A 24,948-nucleotide genomic window follows, 5' to 3' on the forward strand; every position below is an offset into this window, starting at 1 on the left:
AAAGTATAGCCCATCTTTTCCAGCCACAATATCCTGTTACCACAGGTGAGGAATTCTGCTACCTGGACTTTGGCCTGGTTGCCCTCCACGTTTGAACCCAGTTCTTGAGGCCTGCCAGCAATCTATGAGCTCTTATATCCTTCTGGTACATTTTCTTTGTGCCCACACTAACTCAAGTCAGTCAGCACCAATGGTACCAATACATGCTGCAATGCAGATGAGCTGAATTAGTGCTAGTGCCTGGCACAAGGCCTGTGCCTCATAGGCATTCAAAAAAAGAGAGCTGCTGCTATTTTTGTTATTGTCATCTCATGTGTGAGAGTACCAAGGGGGCTTTCTTTCGACAGATAGGGACCTTGCCCTTTGGCCACAGACATAAGGGGTTTAAGCTGGGTGCTCTTTCTGAGAAGAGGAGCAGTGTTGTGAAGAAGTCTTGGGGTTCAGCTACAATCAGTCAGGAAGAACCTGAGTACTTGAGAATCAGAGGACTCAGATACATAACCAGTCATTCCCAATCTAGCCGCACTGTACATATTAAATCCTAGGCCACTTCTCAGACCTCTAAATCAGAATCTCTGAAGCTAGCAGTGAGGAATCTTTAGTTTTAAACAAGATCTCTCAGGTGATCCTGAGATCCTCAGCCATGTTTGAGAGGTGCTGCCTCAGCTACCTGTAGCCAGGGACTAAAGGAGTTTGGAGGCCCAGAGAGGGATCCCCGGGCTCTGCTCAGTACCAACACTGGCTCTTTCCCCGTGAGAAACAGTGCCACCTATGGACATGAACAGACTCTGATAAAAGGGCCCTGCCCGATAGGTCCTCTCACACCCCATCCTTCCCCCAGCATGATGGCTGGCCTAGTGGGGAAAGGCAGAAGGGAGTATGCAAGGCAGTTGGTGGAGTTCTTAGGGGAGCAATGCAGTCTGCCCATAGCCAGACATATTCAGTAAGTGAATTCAGGGTAGGTGGTGGAGAGTTCATTCATGGAGCAACAATTGCCAGTGCCATGTGTTGGGGACACAGTGACGAGACAGAGATGCGAGAAACACATAGACACTGTGCTGAAGGAGTGCTCAGTCAGGTGGGGGAAAGAAACCTCAGCACAAAATCGTACAAGGAAATAAGAAACTGCAGAACATGTACCAAGCTGGAGAGACCTGCCCTGGTCTGTGAAACTGAAAAATGTTCTCTGAAGAAGTGAACCTCCCTCTGTGACCTGACAGAGGGATTCATCCAGCAGGAGAGGATCAGGGCAAAGAGGGCAGCAGGTACAAAGACCAGCGGTGGGAAAGAGTTTGGAAAGTGAACGTTAGGCACTGCAAACATGTACTAATAAAAATTAATACACTGGAAATTTAGAAGTAAAAGAAAAAGGAAAATAAACTTCTCATGAAAAAATTCCCTATAGCTAGGAAATTAATCCCTTGATCTCCTTCCCCCTCAAGAAGGCAAGGAGGTGGCAGGAATATAGAGGGGGCTCAGGAGGGAAGAGAGAGATAGGCAGAGGCTCTGCCACAGAGGGCTTCACAGCCCACTCAGGAATGGCCTTTTCCTCAGGCAAAGGAAGCCACTGGAGGGTGGGACGCAGAGGACCAGAGAGCAAAAGGAAAGCTCTGAGACAGAAGGGGAAGAGCAGCAGCTCTTCCAGGTCCTCGGAGGTCACCCTCAATCTCTATGTGCTGTTTCCAATATTTTTCCTTCAAAGTAGAGTGTGTGTGTGTGTGAGTGTGTGCGCGTGTGCGTGCGTGCGTGTGCATGCACATGTGCACACTCACATGTAACCTACAAGACTCTCAGGTAGGCTTGGGAGGTTATTCCGTGTGGAAAGACATCCACACTCTTTGTGGGTGAACATACAAGGAGCCTGACAGAGACAAAGCCAACAGATCCCCTGTCTTCTGATTTCAGGGTCCCTTGGGCCCCAGAAGGCCTTCAGTGCCATCAACAATCTATTATGTTGTTGTTGCTTCAAGGTCTCATTTAAGGTCACCTCAAGGTCAACAATGACACAGCACCCCCCTGTCAGGCACTTTTGTCAAGTCCTTTTCTTTTTTTGTGAATTCTGCCCACTCTACAAGGCCCAGCCAGGTTTTTTACCACTTCTGGGAAGCCTTCCATGATTCCCACAGTGGAATGAATCACTGCCATCTCTGCTTATTCCTAGTCCTGACTTACAGCCATCCTGCTTGTAATTTGGCCCTGGAATCCAGGTCTGCCTCCTCAAGAGTGAACAATGACCTCATTTTACTTGTGTCTTCCTCTCAAGCTTGGTCCTGACCCTCTGGAGCTGCCTGAGAGCTGCAGACCTGCTGTGAAGGGCTCACCTGAGAGGGTGTCTGGGGGTGTGAGCTTGTCAGCTGCGTCATAGTATTCCTCATCTGAGCTGCCATCCTCAAAGGCCAGTGGAAGACGCAGGGACAGGCCTTCCAGAGTGGAGCTTGGCTGGACCTCAGTCCAGCCGTGCTGGCCCCAGACCGCTGGCGCGCCCCCCTGCCGGGAAGCTGTGCTCTCTGAACTGTCGCTCAAGTGGCTGGCTGGAGAGACGCTGGAGCACAGGCTGTAATAATCAGTCCGGCTGCCCTCATACAGCCTGGGGTCCAGCCTGCCCGTCGTCAGTTCTGGTCCCCAGCTGCAGGTTTCAGGAGCAGTACTCTGGGAACACTGTGTCTTCAGGCAGTGAGGGTTGGCACTCTGGGCCAGGTCCAGGAGACAGAGGAAGCCACTCGTCTCAATCCTGTTTTTCTCCTCTTGGCTGTTAGAATCAAGACCCTCTGAGAAGCCTGGAGAGCTGAAGTGGAAGAAGCCAGACCTGCTGGAGGAACAGGCATCTAAGTCATCTTCCTCCAGGGCATCCATGGACTCACTTGAACCGCTCGTCCTGCAGCCTCGGCTCTCGGTGTTGGCTGAGTCAGATGCCTCGGACTCCGCACTGTCTGTTGTGCTGTTGGCTGCACAGGTGCTCGGGCCCCTCCTGGCCACCTCAGGAGTGAGGCTGTTCTTGGGGGACTGCTCCTCTTCGATGAGTGGTCTACAGGGGCCCAGCTTCTTCAGGCGTCTGTTACAGAGAGGCTCCAGCACACAGTCCACTTCAGAGGACTCTTCTGAGTCACTGCAGGCCCTGGACTCATAACCTGCAACACAGGGGTTTCTGAGGGTTAGAAACATCCAGGACTGGGAGATGCCTGCATTTCCTCCTGCCCTTTCTACGTCATAGGCTACCTGTCCCACAGCTATCTGAGCTACCTAACAAGACAGTATTAATCCATGTCTCCTTCCAAGAAGACGTATCTCCACAAGGAGATGTGGTGGGTATTTTATTGGATTTCCCTTTGCCATGGGCGGTCTCACCTATGCTTAAGTTTCTCCCAAAATCTCACCTCTGTCCTGAGAATCAAAATCATACAGGAAATTACATTTAAAACACAAAACAGGTCCTCAGGCCTGCCCTGAGGAACTAAATCAAACTGTTAGGGACTGATACCTAAGAATCTATTTTTAATGCCTTTATGGGGATTCTGATCCTACTAGGTTGACACCATTTTGAAGCCTGGCCTTGGAAATCTCCTGATAGTATTGGTCTTTTAGGAGAGTGCAAAATCATCTAGCTGCAGGTACCCAGAAGGGACGCATGGTGGCAGGGTGTGGGACATTGAGCCAGGTCTATAGACTTTTTCCCATAAAACTTTTCTGATACAACTTACTCTGCTGAAACTTTTGTATGTTCTCTGGCCTAGAGGGAAAAGGTGAATCTGTCCTGTGAGAGTGAAAGATTCTCACAGTATATATAGCCTTGTTGCTCCTCCCAGAGGATGGTCTTGACCTACTCCCCTCCTCAGGAGTCTCCCCACTGGTTCTCACAGTAAGGCCCTGACCCACAGTCTAGTCAAACCCTCTACAGGATGGCCTAGACTCTTCTTCTGCTGTCTAGTCATCCCCTCCACAGGATGACCCTGACCACCTCTACCAAAGTCTGTTGCCATTCTCACAGTATGACTCTGAGCCCTCCTCAGTATCCTTGCCACAAGCCCTCAGAGGATGGCCCGACACTTCCTCAGCAGCCTGGGTGCCTGCTGCTGCCTTCTCCACCACGCCCAAACTACACTCAGAGCTCCTCACAGAACCTGGCTTTGCCCTGTTGTCTCCATGTTTGTTTCCAAGCCTCCATGTTTCCTCTCCTTGAATGTCTGCCTTTGTTACCTGTTCTTCAAGACGTACTTCAGTTCCTGCCCTCTCGGAAGCAGGAGAGATGCTTCCTGCCACCACCTTCTATCGGGACTGCTTTCACACCGTCTCCCTGACCAGACTCTGGGGTATCTGTTATTCATAAATACATTGCACAAAAACAAAGAAAACAAATACTCAAACTCATCACATCCTGACTATAATTAGTCCTCCCTGTCTGTGGGTTCCACATCTGTAAATTCATGGCTTAAAAATATTTAGGAAAAAGAGCTTTCCTTGTGCTGAATACATACAGACTTTGTCTCTTATTTATTCTCTAAACAGTACAATCTAACAGCTACAGTCCTAGCATTCATAGTGTATTAACTATTATAAGTAATCTAGAGATGATTTAAAGCATACAGGAGGATATGCACAAGTTATATACAAATTCCATGCCATGTTATAGAAGGGACTTGAACATTTGTGGATTTTGGTATCCCTGGGGGTGTTCTGAAATCAATTTTCCACAGATGACCTGGTAGGCATTTTACTTTATTTTACTATTATCTATTCTCTTGAGATGATTTATACCTGTTCTACTCATGTTAAGGAAACACCACATACCAGCATGTTATTAAGCACCTCTTCCCACCTCTACATTCAGAGGTGTCATATTGGTAGCCTGAAATTGGCCATAATAGGAGTGTTTATATCACAGAATTGGACAACTGTTACAAGTCAGAGTTTTTTCCCCCTGTAGAGACATTGTTAAACATTTATCAGCATACCCCTGGGAAAATGCTGCATCAATAGGATAGTGCTGAAGCAAAAGCCTGAAGATGGACCCTGGAAGACGGCCTGGGGACCTACCTACCCTCTACTTCTTCATTCTTCACACGCTATGCTTTTAAGTTTCCTTTGTCTGCAGGTACCCCTTTCTTCTAAACATGCAAGGCTGAGAATTTCCATTAAAATTGAAGAGCATGTTATAGAGCACAGAGGCATGGAAGAGAACAGCTAACTTCTTTTTGAACATGTGTTACATCTCTCTATGCTGAGAAATGATAGAATATAGCATTTTAGAGATAATTTCAGGAAATACTACAGGGAATCAGAGACCTTCAACAGTATTTCTTGGTTTTAGGAAAATTTCAGATACAAACAAAGCTTCTTTAGTATTTAAGAGAGAGCAACTCTTTTCTTGGAAATAAATGAAGAAAAAGCTCTCATTTACTTCAGTTCAAGTCTCGGCTCAACACCGCTCACCATTCCTCTCTAGCCCGCTCTTATCTCTGAGACCAGTGAAATGGGCCTGTCCTTACTGGGGCAAGAGCTAGTGCCTCACCTTCTTCAGCAGACACCCGATGTACTTGTCTATGTCCAGGCCAGTGGAAAATGGAGATAACTGGGTTGACAAACAGCCTGTAGTACCCAGCAATCAGGCAGACTAGGTCTTTTGCACTGTTGGATTCCAGCAGCAACGTTAGAACCTTTGAAATCAAGGAGAATTTTTCTGTTTATAAAGGGCCAAGGGACAAAGCCTTGTGGGACCAAAGAAAAATTCCAAATAGACTTGGCCATGGTCCACAAATAGGCCTTATTATGCCCCTATTCTCCTGTGTAAGGATCTCAGTGATCATATGTGGATAACACACAAGCAATCACACATGCCAACATCTATACACACTTATGCACGGACCAATCTGTACAGTTTCTCCTTTCTCTTTGACCTCTAGCCCAAACTCAGATCCCACCCAGCCCTCTCACCCTGCTTATTCATACAATGAGATCTTTTCAAAACCTGACTTAGAAAAGGAAAATAAACAAATGCAGAATAAGGGAAAGAGGGGTATGAATAATAAAACATCATTCTGTGCATGTTGGGTTAAATCAAGGGAGGGAATGATAAGTGTAGAGCCTTCCAGAGAGGCTGAGCAGGTGTCTTAAACTATTTATCCATTTTAAATTCTACCATTCAAAGCCCTTAGGCAGCCATTCTGGTCCAATGTATGGGATAAAATCCTCTGGTGTTCCCAATTTACCTACTGAATCCAACAAAATTTGGGTTCAGAACTTTGCGTCAGGAAAGCATATAGTTCAGCTCAATTTACACAAAGACAAATAAATAAACCAGAATTTTAAAAAATCCTTTTGGATCTTCTCAGGTTAATGTACCCTGTTTACCACTTGCTATTCAATGGGACAGGGTAGACAATCCATTCTTGTAAGGAGATGTTGAACATCAAACTTTATTACTGTTCAAAACTCATATAAACTACCATAGAATAATTTAGCCCCCAAATCCAGAAGCTGGATTTCAGAATCTCTCCCCACCTTGTTACCTTAATGTCCTGAAGATATACTTTGACCATGCTCACTTTCTCAGACTCTTCTGTCAACTCTACACGGCTGATGCTGGCAAACTCTGCCAGTGTTGATATGATGTTGAGTTTGCTATTGATAATTTGGCTAATTCCATACTTCGCTCCAACCAGAAGGGCAATGTAAGATTCTCTATCCTGTAACTGCAGAAGGGTGGAAGGGGAATCAGTATCCATTCAGAAGCTAGTGAAAACACGTTGCACGTGTAAGAAACAATATTTCTCTTCGCCAACTCTATGATTCCTACTTTAGGTTCTCACTACTACTCCGTGAGACTATTGCCAAGCTTGAGACCCATCTAAAGCTACATTAAGAATATACTTATCTCCTGTAAGACTATTTCCAATAGAGGACTCTAACATGTTCCATAAATACAACCTCTTCCCTCTAATCATTGCAGACTGCAATTCTGACTCTTCTTTAGAAGTTTATACCAAAACCTACTTACCGACCTAAAGCATCTGCCATATAGGAAATTAGAGACCTTCAATACCATTCCTTGGCTTTAAGAGGATTTCAGGTGTTAAGTTCGGTTTCTCAAACCACAACAGCCCTTTTCTCTGTGTTGTTGCTATTACCACTTCCTCTTTACTTCTTTGATAGCACTGGACATGTACTACTTATTCTAATTATTTCATGCTTTGTATTTTATCTTATGTTTTCTGGCATTAGAGTTGTATTTATCTATGTTTGTAACCTCCAGCACTCAGCAAGCCAGTACCTGAGCCATTATGTGCGGTTGGCTGCTTTTCCCATTACCAGTTCTTTCTTTACACAGGAAAGATACAGGGAGACTGGGGACAGGAATTCTAGCCCTTGAACACATCAGGAAGTTTTCCTTGTACCTTGAAAGCCTTGTTTCTGTGAAATAATCTCTTGTCTACTTTTTAGATCTTTTATTTACATAAAGACTCCATCTATTTTTCCCCTTTGCCCAACTACTTAATGTTCTTCCTTTTCTTCAAAACACTGATTCTCTTCTTCTACTTACACTGTTAGGTCAGCACTCTGATTGAATGGACCCATTGCTGAAAATGACTGAGAGGCACAATACAGCCTCTGAAAGCAATTTTGTTAAATAAAAAACCCCTTCTAATGGTACTGTAAATTGGACTGTGCTGGAGAGCTCTGGGGTTCCGACTGTGCAGTGGGGGAGGTCCTCCTAAGCCACATCCTCAGACACTGACTATCGAAAAGTACACGCTCCACGCCTAGGCTCCAACAAGGAACAGGAGGAAGAAGGGCAGAGTAGAGGGCTCTTCTGTTTCTCTTGCTCTTTCTCAGTTCTTCCCTTTGTCTGAGCAATTAGGGCCCCAGCCTGGCAGTCAGACGAACTTCCTAACTTTCCTTCATGATTCCCAATTTTCCCTCTTCATCTTCATATATTCAAAGTTTCACAATGTATCACTTACAACACCCTTTACCTAAAATGCCTTTCCTCTAGACTGAGGTCTGCCCCAGTCACCTTTCTTCCCTATCCTTAATGCCTTCTCTCCTTATACTCTAAGTCAGTCCTAGTACCCTCTGTTTTTAAACCCCACAGCAGTCTCATGACTTTGCTTTGTCTTGTTGGACAGCTTGATTTATCCTTGACGGCAGACGCCACATCTGATTCAGCTCTGCCTCCCTCAGCATTTTCCCTTGGGCTAATACTAAGCAAGGATATGATAAATACTCGCCAGGGGCATAATATTTAGTTTCCCAAACAAATGCTAGTACATGGCAGAGTCCTCAGGAATTCTAGGATGTATAAAAAACACATAGATTTGCGGAAGGTCAAACATAGGAACAGGATTTCAGAGTTCCCTGATACGTACCATTAAAGTAGCATTAAAGATTTTCCCACCATATGTCTTTAGTTCTCCGAGGATCTGTAGATAATTTAAACGTAACTGAGCAGCAGAAATAAGTTGCTTAAATTGAAAAAACAAAAAGATTGTTATGGACAGAATTACTCGTGTGCCTAAAATCCAAGCAATGTTGGAAACATTCTCCCTGAGGCTTCGCAACAGCCAGCTGGGAGGGCTAGCAGGGTCTAGCAGCTGTATTACCTTCTGCCGGGGTTCCAGCAAGTTTTGGTTCCTCTTCATGTGGAAACTAATGGCTTTCTTGATGTCTTTGCCTTTCATGTTTCGGAGTAATGTTGGAGATATAAAGTTCTCTATTCCCCAGTCTTTCCTGCATTGCAGACAAAGAGGCCCACTTTTACAGTGTACTTGGTGCTAATAAAGAGTGTAATTACATTTGACTTGGTACTTATTAGTGTCCCTATAATACAGCAGTCATGAGCCTCTTTTTCAGTGAAAAGGCTATCTATCTGTCTATCTGTCTGTCTATCTGTCTATCTATCTATCCATCCACCAATCTATCTATTTCCCCCCCTCATAGACACAAATTATATACTCTGAAAAAACCACCACAACCGGGCTGGGGATTTAGCTCAGTGGCACAGCGCCTGCCTGGCAAGCGCAAGGTCGTGAGTTCAATTCCTGGTACCAGGAAAAAAAAAAAAAATCACCACAACCTTTCAAGAGTCAAGCCCCATTGAGCATTCTGGTGTGGTGTGATATTCCATTATCGAGGGCAAGTGTTCTTAAACTTTTTCACTACAATATGCATATATGATTATGTATATATAACACACTTTTGTTTTGTTTTTGGTGCTGCAGATGAAACTTGGGGCTTTGCACATAGCTGGCAAGCACTCTACCACTTGGTTACATTCTCTGCTCAAATATACTCTTTTTTTTTTTTCTTTTGGTACCAGGAATCGAACTCATACCTTGTGCTTGCCAGGCAAGCACTGTGCCACTGAGCTATGTCCCTGGCCCTCAAACACACTCTTGTAGATTAACACAGAGCACTTATGAAATCCCAAAGTTAAGCTTCAGAATGGTGTCAACCTAGTAGCCTCAAAAGCCCCTACAAACTTGTTAAAAATATAGCATCTCAAAGCCAGTGCATGCCTATAATCCCAAGTACTCAGGATGTTGAGACGGAATGATTCCAAGTTTGATGCCAAGCTTTGGCAACTTTGTGAGACCCTGTCTCAAAATTTAAAAATGTAAAAAAAGACTGGAGATGTAGCTCAGGGCAAAGGGCCTGGGTTCCCCACTGCACCACCACCACTAACACTACCACCACTACCATCATCATCACCATCATCCTCATCATCATCATCATCAGGGCTAGGTGTGTGCCTCTGGGTTTCTGGGTTTGAAACACGGACACACACACACACACACACACACACACACACACACACGGCATCTCAGATCCCACTCCCAAGTGATATGACTCAGTATCAGGAGAGGGACCAGGGATCTATTCCATTCTAAAAATATGATTCCCTATATGATTTTGATGCCTAGGCAGGATAGAGCTAAGATTTGGAGAGGGGCTTAGAAAACCTGGGTGGTACCACTCAGAGCAATTCTAAACTCAAAATGAAGAGGTGTTAGCATCCTAGAACTTGATATTACCCTAGTTTGTGTTTAACGTAATAGGAATTGGTTCATATACGTAGAAAGGATCAATTTCCAAGGCATTCCTGCCCTTAGAAAAGCTTAACATTGAAGTTATCAACTGACTGCCCCAGATATCCTCCTAGGGGCTAGGAATTTACAAGGGAATCCTGTGTCATTCCATCTGGAGTTGGCTTCTGCCCCAGAGGGAGCATCCAGGTTCTGACATCTGGGGGAACCAAGCCAGGTGGAAAAAGATGGAGAGGGAAATGGATGAAAAGACAAGGACAGATGGTATGGGAGGGTGAATATCCGCTTCCTGTGGAGTCTGGCTATCTTGGCCAGAGGCCAGCAGAGTCACAAATGCAGCACAGCTGTTGTCCCCTGCCACTCACTCTATGTATTTCAAAGAGATTTTCTGTGGCTGGGCACATGCATAGATCCGCTCCTGGATATGTAGAGCTGCAAGCCGGAGTGCAGAGCTGCATTTCATTTCCACAGCAAAGCGCTCCTGTAGCACGTCACTGCAGCTCTAGAAGAAATCAAATAGAGGAGTTGGGAAACAAGAACAGTATACTACATCTTCTAGTTCTCTCAGGTGAAAGGCAACAGGATCAACAGCTCAGCCTTGAGGCCTGTCTCTGACAGTTACTGGTTGTGTGACCTGGTTAAATTACTCTGAGTACTGGTATCTTCCATTACTAAATACAGATCGTTGAATCTATTTTACCTAGTTTCTGCAAAGTTTAAGCAAGATAATGCCTATGAAAGCAGGTACAGGGCACACAGTAGTATAAAAATATAAAGCACTGACAGCATCATTGCTTTCATTATTTTCTGTAAGACCTTGGGTGAGTCAATCCCCCTAGTCCAGGAGATCTCTCTGTAGGATGGTTATTCCTCCCAAAGAATTCTTTTCATCCAAATAAAGTTGACATAATAAACCTTACCTAGGGAGGTACACTAGAGGAGAGGGCTTGGTTAGGGGTTAAGAAACTAGCATTTGGCTCTGCTACTAAGTGGGTGACCCAGACAAACCACATGACCTTTCCAAGACTCAGTTTCATCATCTCTAACAAGAGGCTTTGAAGCACTAAAGCTCTTTCAGCAATAAAAACTGAAATGATAACAAGCCTTAAATGGTATTAGGAAATGTATCATTCACTTTGAGGACTGAATCTAAATTCCATTATTCTATTGCATATCTCCCATTACAATAACTCAGGAACAGGAAAAGGAACTCTGAGGGATAATCAGTCCTGTTCTTCAGAAAAAGATAATCCCTGCCAGGGGTTGTTTAATTGCCCTGAGCTCATGTTCAGAATAACTCCACATGCCATCTTTGAAGACACAACTGTTATTTCAGTAAGCACAGACCCAGTCACCTGCAGGTAGAGGTATTCAAAAGCCACAGGATCTTCTTTCAGGAGGTCCAGGGGGTCTTTGGGGACAAAACACACTCTGAAGAGGCAGCGGGAGTCATGTGACTCCTCCCTTTCCACCACCTGCCATGGGTAAAGAACACAGAAGATACTGTTAATCTTCCAGATGCCTTTGACCTTGCAGCCTTTGATCCCACAAAACAACTTTGAAAAGGAAAAAGACAATGAAAGATAGTCCCTAGTTTCTGCGTTAGTGGTTTCCAAGACAACTGTGGACCTTTGCTCCTGATCTTTCCCTCCCATGGGGATAAAATGTGAAAGGTTCAGAAGAGCGATATTTCCCACTGCCTTGTCTCCCCTTTCCCCTTTCCAGAGGAAACCACTCTGAAGTTTCCCAAGTGTCCTCCCAGAGACAGTCTACTCATATATGCATATTTGATAGATGCATATTCTTTCCTTTTCTACAAATAATAACACAGTCTGCATACCATTCCATACTTTTTTTTTACATTAATTGTCTTAGGGATGTAATTTGATTTTCTTTCTCAATGCAACAGCAATACAAGTAATTTTAAAAAGTGCTCAAGCAGCAAACATGATAGGTGGGTGATTGGGGATCACAGGTTGAGGTGATGCCTTCCTCACGTTCTTCCCTTGCTTAAAGCCCCTTCTTCTTTCTTATTGTTGAACTCCTACTTATGTTTGTAATGCTAATATCTGAAAAGGATTTGTTGAGCTGACCTGTGTTTGGCCTTAAGAAGCTGGTCCAGCAAATTACTGAACAGCTGAATGATTTAGTGGTGGAGATGGACTGGACGTACTTGCCCTATCCTGCCATCGGGGACCACCTTCAAAGAGAAGCTTGGACACAACAACCAGTACTTCCACCACAGCTCAAAAGCAGCAGGTGCAAAAGATCAGGGCTCTGTTAGTTGTGTTACTTTGAGAAAAATCATCTTGCCTCTCTAGCCTCTACTTTCACATCTGCAAAATAGGAATCTTAAATCTGTGCCCTGCCTACCTCATAGGAGCAGATAAAAATCAGGGCTAATCCCTAACCTGTTAGCCCCAAACTGAGCAAACTTGGTGTCTACTTGGGTGGGAGAAAGTGCATCAAACCTGCAGATGTGCTGAGCCCTGTCCCCAAAGGTTCTGGCTGAGGTCTGAGCCAGCCCTGTTCGTGCCTCCCCCGATCAGGTGGCCTTAAATCTGTTGCCTTCCCTACCTGCTGGATGAGCTCCTCCTCATGTAGCAGGTGCAGTCGGGAGATGTTGTACTGCTCTTCTAGGGCCAGCCCAAAGTACTCAATACTGCGGATCGACAGCTTCTCCTTCACTGTGAGAATGATGTCCTAGCAGACACAGTGCAAAGTTACCCAGCGTGGCCTTTTATGGCCTTCTCACTACTTCTCAAAAGGGAAAAGTGTGTGCAGTTGAGTGAACTGTGAACTCAGGCAGGGTTCTAGCCTCTCGTGCCTTGCACCACTACCCCCTGCACTGCCAGGATCCAGGGCTACTCACTGGCAACCGCTCTTACACTACTTGGAAGGTGGAAACCACAAGTGGGGGCTTCTATTCTCTCCTCAGTGTCTAGGTTCATCTTCTCTCCCGAGTTCCCAGTCTGTACTGACAACTGCTTTCTGGTCCGAGTCTAACCACACACCTGATATTTGACCCTGGGAAACTGACCTACATTTCTGGCCTCAGATTTTTCCTTTGTGAAATGAAATGGAGGATACAGATGTCTGCCTTCTCCAGGTGGCTGGAAGGATGGAATGACAATAAATGCTGTGCTGGGGCATGCTAGTTACCAGGCCACACTTCCCCTGGTTCACTTCAGCAGCCCTCAGTCATTGTGAAAGCCTTAGGGCACGCACACATGCTGTTCCCTCCGCCTGCACACTTTTCCCACTACATATGGCTGTTTCTCACCCTTCAAGTATCAGTTCAAAAGTCACCTCCTCAGAGAGTCCTTTTCTGGCCACTGTACCTAAATGTCATCGTTACTATTATTCTCCATGCCAGGGCCATCTTTATTTCCTTTATCACTGTTTCATACCAGTTTTTAATAACAGTTGTATTTCTTAATAAAAGATTGTGTAGCGAAGTGAATGGGTTCTAGACCTAACACCAGCTGTGAATCCTTGGACAAACTTCTTACTGTCTATATGCTCAGTGTTTTCATTTATAACTCTCAATTAGTAATCCCAAATCATTTCTGTCTCACTTTCATGGTCCTCATCATAGCCTATCTTATTTCCTAGTAAGCTGCCCTCACCTCAGCTCCACCCTAACTCTCTAGATTTCCTGAGGATGTGACTCTGGGCAATTCATTTCATATCACCAAGAGCCACGTGATACCAAAATGCCTGGTACACAAAAGGTATCAGTAAATGTTCACCGGGTCAAATGACATTATCTCCTTTGATTCAGAAAAGGGTTTTTTGATACAAGAAGCATTTTTCCCTTAGCAAGGAAAAGGGAAAGAGAAGTCACTGATGAATTGACAATGATTTTTTTTTTAGCTATAAGATTTGTTTATAGCTGCTTTTCTCTCTTTCATAAAGATCTATTTACTTTATAAAATGGCATGTGCAATCCCAACATTATGGGAGGTCGAGGTAGGAGGATCACAAGTTCAAGACCAATCTGGAAAACAGTGATACCATGCCTCAGGAAAAAATTTTAAAAATTTTGAAAGGGCTGGGGATGTAGCTCATTGTGAAGGCCTGGGTTTAATCCCCAGTGCCAAAAAGAAAAAAAGGCTACTACGGATAAGATAGCTAGTATTATACTGGCCCAGTCCTCATTCACTTCCATCGTCTTGGGTTTAATTTCCCAGTGATGTAGACTTTTATTATAAATCACCTCAAAATGTTTTAGGCCACTAAAGGGGAACTCACTTTAAATAAATCAATCCTTCAATTCCAATCTACTTTGATCAAGGATGACAGAGGTAAAGCTCTTGTGTAAGTCACTTGTAAAATTTTCCTTTTTATGCAGAATGGCAGGTAGAATGCTCCAGGGGAGTTTAAAAATACAGCAAATTTGAAGTTATGGGCTAGCAGACCTTGGCAAGTTTGCAACCACTTGGTCCCATTTTCCCATCTGCAAAGTGGGTATAACACTAGTCACTTCACAAAGTTATTGGGACATTAAATAATATAGTACACAAGGATGTGCCCAGGAAAGTGGCTGGTGTGGAATCAACACATAAATCCACTTCGCCCTTCATTTTTTTTCTGGGCTTTGAACTTCGTCCGTTTACAAAGGCTTTCCCTAAATTGCACTTATGTAAGACCAGGACAGGGCACTGGGAGCAGCCCAAGGAACTGCCACAGGAAAGTGCTAGAAAGAAACACTAGGTGCGTGCTTTGTGCGTATGTGTGCACGTGTCATAAATACTGTCCTTTACCTTTATCTGTGTCAGTCTCCCTAAATCTGTTCTCCCACAGGCCTGGAGGAGCTAGGCCCCATGTTTATTTATTCATACATAGATTTGACCAAGTTTAATTGCTTTGCTTCTTCACTACAATCTCACTCTAACATCATTTCTTTGCTTGACCAAGTACTAAGGGTACCATCACTGTCTATGGATGAAATACAGATTTTGCTGCCTAGCACTAGAGACTGTTGGTGGCCTCTCCCAGCCCATGCTCCTGCTGGATGTTTGCTATTGCAATGCCCATTTTCCTAGCTCTATGTGTAAGTTCATGCAACTCTCTTAGATTGATGTGCAATTCACCCTACAACTGCCCTGTCCTGCCTGCCTTTGTTAACATCTTAGATGCTCTTCACAATTCAGCTCAGGCACAGCTTCTTTCCCAAGCCTTGGCTGATGTTCTGACCACAAGTAAGATACAGTGCTTTGCATTACACACATAGCACTTCCCTCGCTTCTCTCTTTACAGCCCTTACTTCATCTTGCCCTGGACTACTAGGAGTTCCTGGGATGTCCACCCTCCTTCAACTAGACTGCAAGCTCCCAAAGACAGACCATGCTTTACCAGGTTCTCCAAACCCTGTAAGAGCATTTCAAGTAGGAGAGCTCGTGAAGTACCAGGTGAACCGATTTCAGAGCAGAACAGAATATGTAGGCACCTAGCTTGTCCACATATCTCATCCGGAGTTTAGTTGCTCTAGTGTTTGTGCAGTAAGTAGAGCCACAGACAAGGAGTAGGGAAGTCTGGTGGTTAAGCATGAAGTTCTAAGAGTTGTAATATGATCTCATGCAACTCACTGCTCTCCTCTGAGTCCTAATTTCCTTTCCTGCAATATATGATAACAAAACCCCACTATCCTGTTGGCTATGGTGTAATAAAACACAGTATTTGGCTTATTTCAGGTGCTCAGACCATGGTGATTATGAGACCATCAAGGCAGATGCCGGAGAAGAAGCCTGGAGTCCTTGGAGCCAGCAAATTCTTCTAGGAAAGAGATTCAAGTTTATTTTTAATACCTTCACAGTTGTGTTTTCCTCAAACTTGAAAGCTTTGGTCTGTCCATTCTCTAAGTACAGCTTGAGCACGTTGGGCATGCACAGCAGAGAATTACCCTGGAAAACACAAGAATACTGTTGTGTCCTTGACCCACCCTTTCAGTTTCTGGGTGCCAAATCCTTGGCCATTCAGCCCTGACTCCCTGGCTGGTTTGGAGAGCAGGATTCTTCCCAACCTTACCCCATAATGGGTTGCTTCTTGGTATTTTGGAGTTCCTCTGAAGGACAGGTATGCATTGTGCAGGAACACTTAGGGGAACTGTTAGATATGATGGATGTTGAAGAGCAAGCCTTGCCATAACTGTGATGACAATTGCTGTATAAGCCTGTGCAGACTCTCACTACCATCAGCTGATATTTCTATGCTCGCTGCCAACCTTATACAAAACCAGATGACCAACATGTATGCCCTTTGAATTGGGTCTTTCAGGGATTTGTGGACTTACCTTGTAGGGTTGGCATGGAGTGTGTAGGATGGAATGCACCCTCAGAGCTCCATACCTATTTTACTGCTGAATTCCCTATAGTGACACATCACCAAAGGGCTGAAGGATGCCCTCCACCACCACTCACCATTGCTGTCACCCCAGCTATGCGAGATCCATAAGGTATTCTGCCACTCTTGCAAGTCATTTTGAGAAGGAGGCACAGGGCTGGTCTTTGTATGGTGATCCCACAGCAGCTAGTTTTCCTGAGGTGGCGCAGGCTAGGCTTGGCAGAAACTCCCCAGGGCAAACTTTCATAAAAACTAAACTCTGAATATTTAGCTGAGTGTTTAGCCCCATTGGGACCATATCCCTCAAAACTATTGAGAGAGTCTAGAGCCTCTAAGATTTGAGCTAGAACTACTCCTTTGTTTATCTCTACAAAGAGTTTGGGTATGAAGCACACCAGGGTAAAGAAGTTTACCATCTAGTTTTCAAAACAAAACACCAAGCAGCCTTTTCTGATATCTTGAGTTTTCTAAAGTAATATTTAATAGAATCTTGTATTCTCTAAGTAAGCCTAAAAAATCATCATTGTTCTCTGTAATTTTTTTTAAATCACAGTACTTTTGTAGAGAAAAGAGATTCCAGTGCTATTTCACACTAGATCAGGATAAAGGATTTCAGATTGTTTCTTCTGCTGTCACCTCATTTCCCTGGCTTTGAATGGTCAGAAATCTTATTTTTTAGATTTCTCTCATCGGAATTTTTTCCTCATCAGAATTTTTTCACAAATACTTTATTATTTGTGATTTAAATACATCCATAACAATATCATACAACTACCACAATTTAGTTTTTTCTAAGGTTTCTTCAAATTTTTATCTATACTTCTACATAGTTTTTAGAGAGTTGCAATAACAGAATATGCACAATTCTATGTTCATTTTTTTACTCAACACATATTTCACATACTATTTTTATATTATATGTTTAATATTTATAATATTCTATTGATTTGAATTATCAGAATTGATTAGCCACTTCTTTAGACATTTTTCTATGTTATAGCTTTTTAAAATGTTGATGTTATAGATATGTTTAAACATATGGAGTTTTTCACTTACCTTATTTTATACTCTAAATTAATACGAATGTGATCCCTGGGTCATTGTTTATGACAGTCATTACACTGCATTTTTCCACCCCAAAGTATTCAAACCAATTTTCAAAGCTTCCAGCTAGTGCATGACTCTAGTTATTTTCTCAGCATCCAGGCTTATATTTTTCTTATTTGTGTTTATTTACCAGATACAATGTGTCCTTCTATAATATTTTCCTTATCATTTAACTGTGAGCAAAGTTAAAAACATTTTAAATACCAGTTTACCTACTTCAGATTCTACTGGAGTGTGTATCCCTGGGGCAGTTGTATCATTTTCAAGGGAACAAGTCTAACAACTTTTTTTTTTTTTTATCATTTAAACTTCTGAAATGATGATAGGCAGGTCACAAGGATGAACTCCTACCAGATTTACAGTCTCTGCCTTGCATGATTGATGCAGATACTCCCAAAACTTCTCCTTAGGGCCCCAAACTATAAGGCTTCCCAGAGACACCCTTTTAGAGCTCTTGTCCCTCCAAACTGCCATACCCAGCCAAATTCAGAACCAGTTTTGCAGCTGGCTCACATTTCACAACTTTTCCTTATCTTTTCAACTATGGCCCAGTAAATGGGGCATAAACATTTTAATAAATTATTGTCCAGGTGACCTAACCAACACCTGCAGTGCCCTTCTGTTTGCCCTGTGAGCCAGATCTGAACCCCACTATTCATCACTGTGCCCTACTCTTCAAATCACATGTCAAATCCAAGTTTAACATGCTAAAAAGGTTCAATCCATTTCACAGACACTCATATATTGCTGAATGACAGCATCTCAGGTGTTTTTTGATTAATGCACTAGGCCTCCTCCCTGGCCCTAGCCACCTGGACAAGCCGCCTTTGTCTCTCAAATCTAACAGAAGTTGTGTGTGCACTGTTAAGGAGCAGGACAGATGAAAATAAGGGCTCTGCAGATGTGTAGCAGGTCACTGCATCTTTTGTTAAAATGGCCATGGGCCAAGATACAAAATCAATATTGTTCTTGTACCCAATAATGAACCTAATGAGAAAGACATCAGGAAAACAATTCTATTCACAATAGCTTAAGAAAATGAATACCTAGGGATCAACCTAACCAGGAGGTGAAAAACATTTATAACGAAAATTACAGAACTCTGAAGAAAAAAACTGAAGAGAACAATAGAATAATGGAAAAACATCCCTTGTTCTTGGATCAGCAGAAATAATATTGTTAAAATGTCCACATTACCAAAAGTTATCTATAGGTTTAATACAATTACTATTAAAATACAAAAAAAATCTTCAGAGATCTAGAAACATAATCTCAAAACTCATATGGAATCAGAAAGGGGCAAGAATAACTAAAGCAATCCTGAGCAGAAAGAAAAGCTGGAAGCATCACAATATCAGATTTAAGGTTATACTACAAAGTTGTAGTAACAAAGCAACATGGTACTTGCAAACACACACACACACACACACACACACACACACACACACTCACTCACTCATATCACATAGACCAAAGGAATTAGAATAGAAGACAGAAACAACCTAATATTCCCACAGCCATCTGATTTTTGAAAAAAAGGTCAAAAACACATGTTGGAGAAAGCATAGCCTCTTCAACAAATGATTCTGGAAAAACTGGATATTTGCTTGTAGAAGATTGAACTAGATTTCTACCTAGTTGCACTCAAATCAAATCAAAATGGATCAAAGATACAGACATAAAAACAGAAAGACTGAAACTGATGGAAGATAACATCCAGGAAATACTTGAGGCCATATGCATAAGCAAAGACTTCCTGAATAGAATTCCAAAAGCACAGGAAATAATATCCAGAATCAGTAAATGCGATTGCATCAAATTAAAAAGCTTCTGTATGGCAAAGAAAACAGAGTGGAAAGATAACATACACAATGGGAGAACAATTTTGCTAGCTAATCTACTGATAGACTAACAACAAGATATATGAAGAATTAAAAAAAATTAACCCCTCCAGGACTTTCAGGAAGATGGCAGAGTGGTGAGCAGCAGCAAATCACCCTCTCTGAGATTTGGAGTCCAGATTCTGGAATATAGCAATGTGGGGAAGAGAAAAAGGAGAAAAGTGGGTCCTGGGAGGCAGCAAGGATCTGAAGCAAGAACTAGAGCCCACAGGGAGAGTGAAGAGAGGGACTTCAACACAGAAGAGGGAGGTGGCAAACGGTACATTCTCGTGAGTACCAGCTCATGATGTGAGAGAGTTGGCTTGAACCTATTGAGGCATAACAACTACGGTTAACCTTAAGGATCTCCATGGAGAAATACACCAGTGTAACAGAGCAGTGGATGCTGTGGACTGCAGTGGCTGGTGAGTGATTTGGGTCCAGATGTCCCCAGGAGAGTGTGACTGGCTGGTTGCTATTTTGGAAAGGGCCCAGCTGAACCAAGAACTCAGAGAAGCCATGGGTTGGCTTCAACTTGGAGTGCCCAGTGTCAGGGTAAGGCACAGCCATGGAAAACACTCAGAGTCAGGGAGCTTAGTTCTAGACAGCAAGAGGTACCTGGAGTGCTGTGGGCCAAACAACTCAGGTACCAGCCTCACAGCCAGAAACCAAAGTCACCCTGAATTTCAGTGGACTTGAAAGCACAGTCTTGCTGAGATTATCCACCACTCTGCTGTAATTCTATTGCAGGCTTGGTGGGACCAACAAACATGGATCTGGGCTCTGTTTATCCCCTTTATCTACGAGTGACAGCAGTGACATGCTATGAAGTGTGTATTTTTTTCCTTCCTTTATGTGCATTTTTTTCTTGCATATTTGTTCTTGTTTTTATATGAGTGTGAATATTGTTTCTTGATGGAGACCACCAGGAAGCAGCTCTGAGCAGGATTTAACATTAACCAACTGGCTTTTCATGTTTACATGGTGAGTTTGCCTGAGGTGTAGGCCCTTGTCCAGAGATGGGCAGCTGACTCATATAATAAGTGAACGTCTATGAGTCACTGGTGCCCACTGAGGCTTGTATTGGCCTGTGAAGTTGGGAGACCTCAAAGGACAAGATAAGGCCACAGTTGAGGACTTTGGGCTCCAAGCACAATTAGCTAAAGGAGGCTATAGCTGCAGGCATCTCATTCCTGCAGTGAAGGCCTTTCTAGAGATAACATAGTTCTCCTAAATTAACATAATATATTACCTGGAGAAGTCCTTAAAGGGTTTCCCAAGTCCTGCCCAGATTCCTGCATTTTCTTCAGTATCCCCTTCCTTTGTTTGAAAACCAAATAAATATGGGCCAACCAGGGAAGTTCTGGGTCTTAACCCAGAGAATCTCAAATTCTGTGGAGGGTTGGACCCTCCTGGAGCCCTGAAATCATTTCAATTGTCTCATTTATTTAAGCCTTGGCTGTCCACTTGTTTGGGAGATTATGGGCCTGATAAGCCCACAGTAACTAAGGGTTATTAACCCAATATTTGGTGCCTGAACAGGGACTTGAACCTGCCCATCTCTGGACAAGTGCTCAGGCAAACTCACACATAAACATGAAAAGCCAATTGGTTAATATTAAATCCTGTTCAGAGCCACTTCATAGTGGTCTCCATCAATTTCTAGTTTTTTATTGTTGTTTTATTCTGTTCTAGTTTCTGTTTCTTCCTTTCTTCCTTCCCTGTTGTCTTTTTAACCATTTTCCCAAAGTTTGCATAACCTTCCTTTGTCCATCAGCCTTACTTCTAATCTCTTTCTCTCCTTCTATATCTATTTGTTCTTCTTACCCCTTTTAAATTTTCTCCTCTAATGGTAAAAATCACTCTATTGAGGGGATATTTGCTGTATACAACTTTCTGGTCTGTTTTAGATTTTGTTATATAACTACAAATCTTAGTCATATGGTTAAAGGTTAATAGCTACCACAGTTTGTCATTTTCTAGACTGAACTTGATGCTACTGTTATTATTGATTGTACTACATTAGCCAAGTGACATAGTTGTTCTCATTAGTGGTTCTTCCTTGTATGCCAAGACCAAGATTGTCTGAGGGTCATAAACAATACTATAGGCCAGTCCTAAAGAACCAGAGGATAGACAAAATAGTATCAACTTCTCATTCCCAATGAATTGGGGAGATAGAAACAAATTCCCTACCATGAGTGTGATCATTATGTATATTTAAAATGTACTAATGAAGTTAATTAGAAAAAATTAACCCCTCCAAAACAAATGACCCAATAAAAAAATGGGCAAATGAACTGACACTTCTCAAAAGAAGTACACTTGGCCAGTAAGTATGTGAAAAAGTGTTCAGCATCTTTAGTCATTAGGTAAGCACAAATAAAAACAACTCTGAGATTCTATCTCACTCCAGTTAGAATGGCTACCATCAAGAATACACAAAAAACACTAAATTGAGATGCTAGGAAAAAGGCGACCTTCTACATTGTTGGTGGGAATGTAAATTAGTATGACCAATATGGAAATAGAATGTAGCTTCACCAAAAAACTACAAATAGAAGTAAAATTTGACCCAGTTATACCTCTCCTGTGAATATTACCAAGAGAATTAAGGACATTATATTATGCTAATACATTCACACCCATATTTGTAGCAGTGCAGTTCACTGTAGCTAAGCTTTGGATACAGTGTAGATGTCCATCAATAGATGAAAGGATAAAGAAAATGTGGTATATATATGCACAATGGAATATTATTCAGCCATAAAGAAGAATGAAATCATGTCATGTTCAAGAAAAGGGATTAAAAATGGTCAAAATGCATTAAATGCACGTACCAATTCCTCAGAAAGAACATGACTATTCTGTATTACAAACATACACTAATAATTTTTTTTAATGGCCATAGGCATCCCCAGCCCCTAATCTTTGTCCTTTGTTGGTCTTAATGGTAAGGAGACTAGATAAGGACAAATTTTGACTTGCAAGTTTCAAAATCTAATATTGATTGCTGAATTCAGAATGGGAAGAGTTATAGACTATTGTGTAAATCATGAATTGTGACTCCTTTATTCAACAATTCAAATTAAAAACAGCAAACTTTAAGCAATATTTTCCCTTAATAAATATATCTTCTGAACTTCCCCTGTCCCTAACCCTGGGTCTCTCTATATCAAAAAGGACCAGATAGTTTGCAATAGTGGAAAACAAAAAAATTGAAGTCTCAGATCTTGTTGCCTCTCTTTTCTTCGTATGTGATCTTAGTGGTTAATTTTCTTAATCTTTCTTAGCTTCTGCTTTCTCTTTTGTTAAAATCCCTCGAACATAGGGTATTGTGATGACTTGAAAGATTAGGCACACAAAAAGTTAAGGCCACGTTACAGAGGCTCAGTAGATGATGAGCTTGTATGTGTGTGTGCACGTGCACACATGCACGTGCAAATGCGTGCATGCGTGTTAATGAGTATTGAACCCAGGGCTTCTGCACTCAGCCCTCACATCCACCCCTTTTGAGACAGGGTCTAAACTGCAAGGTTGCCCAGGATGGGCTTAAACTTGTGATCCACCTGCCTGAACCTTCCAGAGTGCTGGGATTATAAGTGGGTGCTTTTAAAATAACAAAAAAGTAATCCCTCCCCCTACCATCACAATTATCAGTGTGTCACCTGCAGAAGAACTATGTTTGAGGATCCATAATTAACTATTCAAATCTCTTGAAATTTCAAAGGCTGGAGAATGGAGTCACAGAATGATGGAGAACCACACCGGGGCTTCTCTGCTAGACCCACCCACAGTTCAGAGATCCCATCAGCTTCGCTTGTCCAGGGGTTACAGGGATCTTACTGACAGCTGCACAAAGCCTCTAACAACATGTGGAACTCCTTCTATATCCTCTGTGCTGGAGGATTCCACAGTTTCCAGGCTATGTTCAGGGAGCATTTCACCAGCACCATCAGGAATAATTTCTTTTTTTTTTTTTTTTGGTTTTTCTCCGGTACCAGGAACCGAACTCAGGACCTTGCACTTGCCAGGCAGGCGCTTTTGCCGCTGAGCTAAATCCCCAGCCCCAATCAGGAATAATTTCAATCCCCTGACTAATGACGTACCTGGCTGTGTCCACTGACCAGCACTTCCTCAGCAAAGTGCACCTTCACAGGGTTGGTCTTCAGCCTGGCCCTCTTTTCGTCAGTCAAGAAGGATGATTTGGGGACTCCCTGAAAAGTTAACATGACACATTTCAGAACAGTACTTTTGTGAAAACCATGTGTATCTTCTCATTTCTTAAAACAAAAAACACTTTAACAACGGTTATAGATTCAATTAAAACCCACAAGAAAGGACAACATCCCATTTAACAACCTCTTTTCTTAAAATCTAGGGGTCACAATTCAGTATTCTCATGTGCCTGAACAGCTGAAAATTCAATATGGTAGAAAAATGATATGAAGAAGACAAAGAAAACTGGACTGTGGAGGAGTCCTGGATTCCAACCCAAGATCAGCTGTTTAACAGTTATGACAACTATTTCAAATACAGATTCTCATGAAAGAAAATCAGGTGTGTAAAACAAAATAACTGTGATTTTGGCCAATCCTTGCCTCTCTTTGAAGGCTTTCAGTCTTCTCATCTGTACAATGTAGGAGTTAGCTCCCTGAAGTCTGACCTCTGTGATTCATCCTTGGCCCCCATTTGCTCTTATCTTTTGGGTTATATCCTCTTTCTTTAGACTACATCAGCTGGTATGAGCATACGGTGAAGCCTTTGGACCAGAGTGTATCAGGCCAAATTGTGGCACTTGATAAGCAACACCTCATATGGCCCAAACCAACAGAATGTAACCTTCTAAAATGAAATCCCAAATACACTATTTCCTAGCATAGCATCCTGTGTTCCCTTGGTCTGCATGGTCCTTTAGAATGTTGGCATATGTAGGAGTCCTGAGACGGAGTTCAGAGCCACGTTCTGTGTAGCTGAGGGAAGAGATGTACAATAGCACCATGGAAATTGCTGAGAAGAATGCTCACAGACTCAGATATCAACAGATCAATGCCATGAAACAAACAAATAATGCTACAATTTTAATGCAAGAAGATAAATGTGGTATCGTTGGCAACTAGAATCTTGGTCTGACAAGATGCATAACTATGATATAGCACCCTAAATATGTGGATTGCTTTAAAACAATAACAAAAACATTTAGTGTGGGAGGGGTAGCAATGTTTCCAGAGAAGTACATCTGTAGAAATGAATGGTCTTCCAATCTGATAGAAGAAATAGGGGAAAGAGAAAATTATAATCCAAAATTAATAACACTACCGAACTGTATTGAATGAGTAAAAGATTTCTGTTCCCAGGAAAGAGGGAGCTTATGGACCTATTATGTATAACAACTGACATCACCCAGGATGAGAGAATGGAAAAAAATTAGGAGGCTAGTGATGGTCAAATATTAGGCTTCCTGGAAAATGAATATGGAAGATTCAGGAAAATAAATAATGGTAAGCCTGTCACTACTTCTTGGTGAAATCTAAGACAAAAGATGATCAGAGAGCTTTCAGACAGTGACCACCAGCAGC

The 24,948-nt window shown here is 42.6% G+C and overlaps 1 protein-coding gene across 5 annotated transcripts in view; it reads right to left on the bottom strand.

The window, feature by feature from the left end:
• The window catches only part of Frmpd1 (FERM and PDZ domain containing 1), a 171,210-nt gene that overhangs the window by 3,004 nt on the left and 143,258 nt on the right, over nucleotides 1-24,948 (bottom strand). For all 5 annotated transcript variants that reach the window (XM_005382864.2, XM_005382863.2, XM_005382865.2 and 2 more), the window contains 10 exons: nucleotides 23,479-23,586; nucleotides 15,848-15,943; nucleotides 12,615-12,740; nucleotides 11,393-11,512; nucleotides 10,403-10,539; nucleotides 8,595-8,721; nucleotides 8,361-8,456; nucleotides 6,504-6,686; nucleotides 5,507-5,651; nucleotides 2,322-3,128 (listed from right to left, as the gene is read on the bottom strand). In XM_005382864.2, the coding sequence (XP_005382921.1) occupies nucleotides 2,322-3,128; nucleotides 5,507-5,651; nucleotides 6,504-6,686; nucleotides 8,361-8,456; nucleotides 8,595-8,721; nucleotides 10,403-10,539; nucleotides 11,393-11,512; nucleotides 12,615-12,740; nucleotides 15,848-15,943; nucleotides 23,479-23,586 (1,945 nt within the window). The remainder of the gene's footprint in view (nucleotides 1-2,321; nucleotides 3,129-5,506; nucleotides 5,652-6,503; nucleotides 6,687-8,360; nucleotides 8,457-8,594; nucleotides 8,722-10,402; nucleotides 10,540-11,392; nucleotides 11,513-12,614; nucleotides 12,741-15,847; nucleotides 15,944-23,478; nucleotides 23,587-24,948) is intronic.

This window comes from Chinchilla lanigera, unplaced genomic scaffold (genome assembly GCF_000276665.1).
Source record: "Chinchilla lanigera isolate Chin_1 unplaced genomic scaffold, ChiLan1.0 scaffold00018, whole genome shotgun sequence".
Lineage (NCBI taxonomy): Eukaryota > Metazoa > Chordata > Mammalia > Rodentia > Chinchillidae > Chinchilla > Chinchilla lanigera.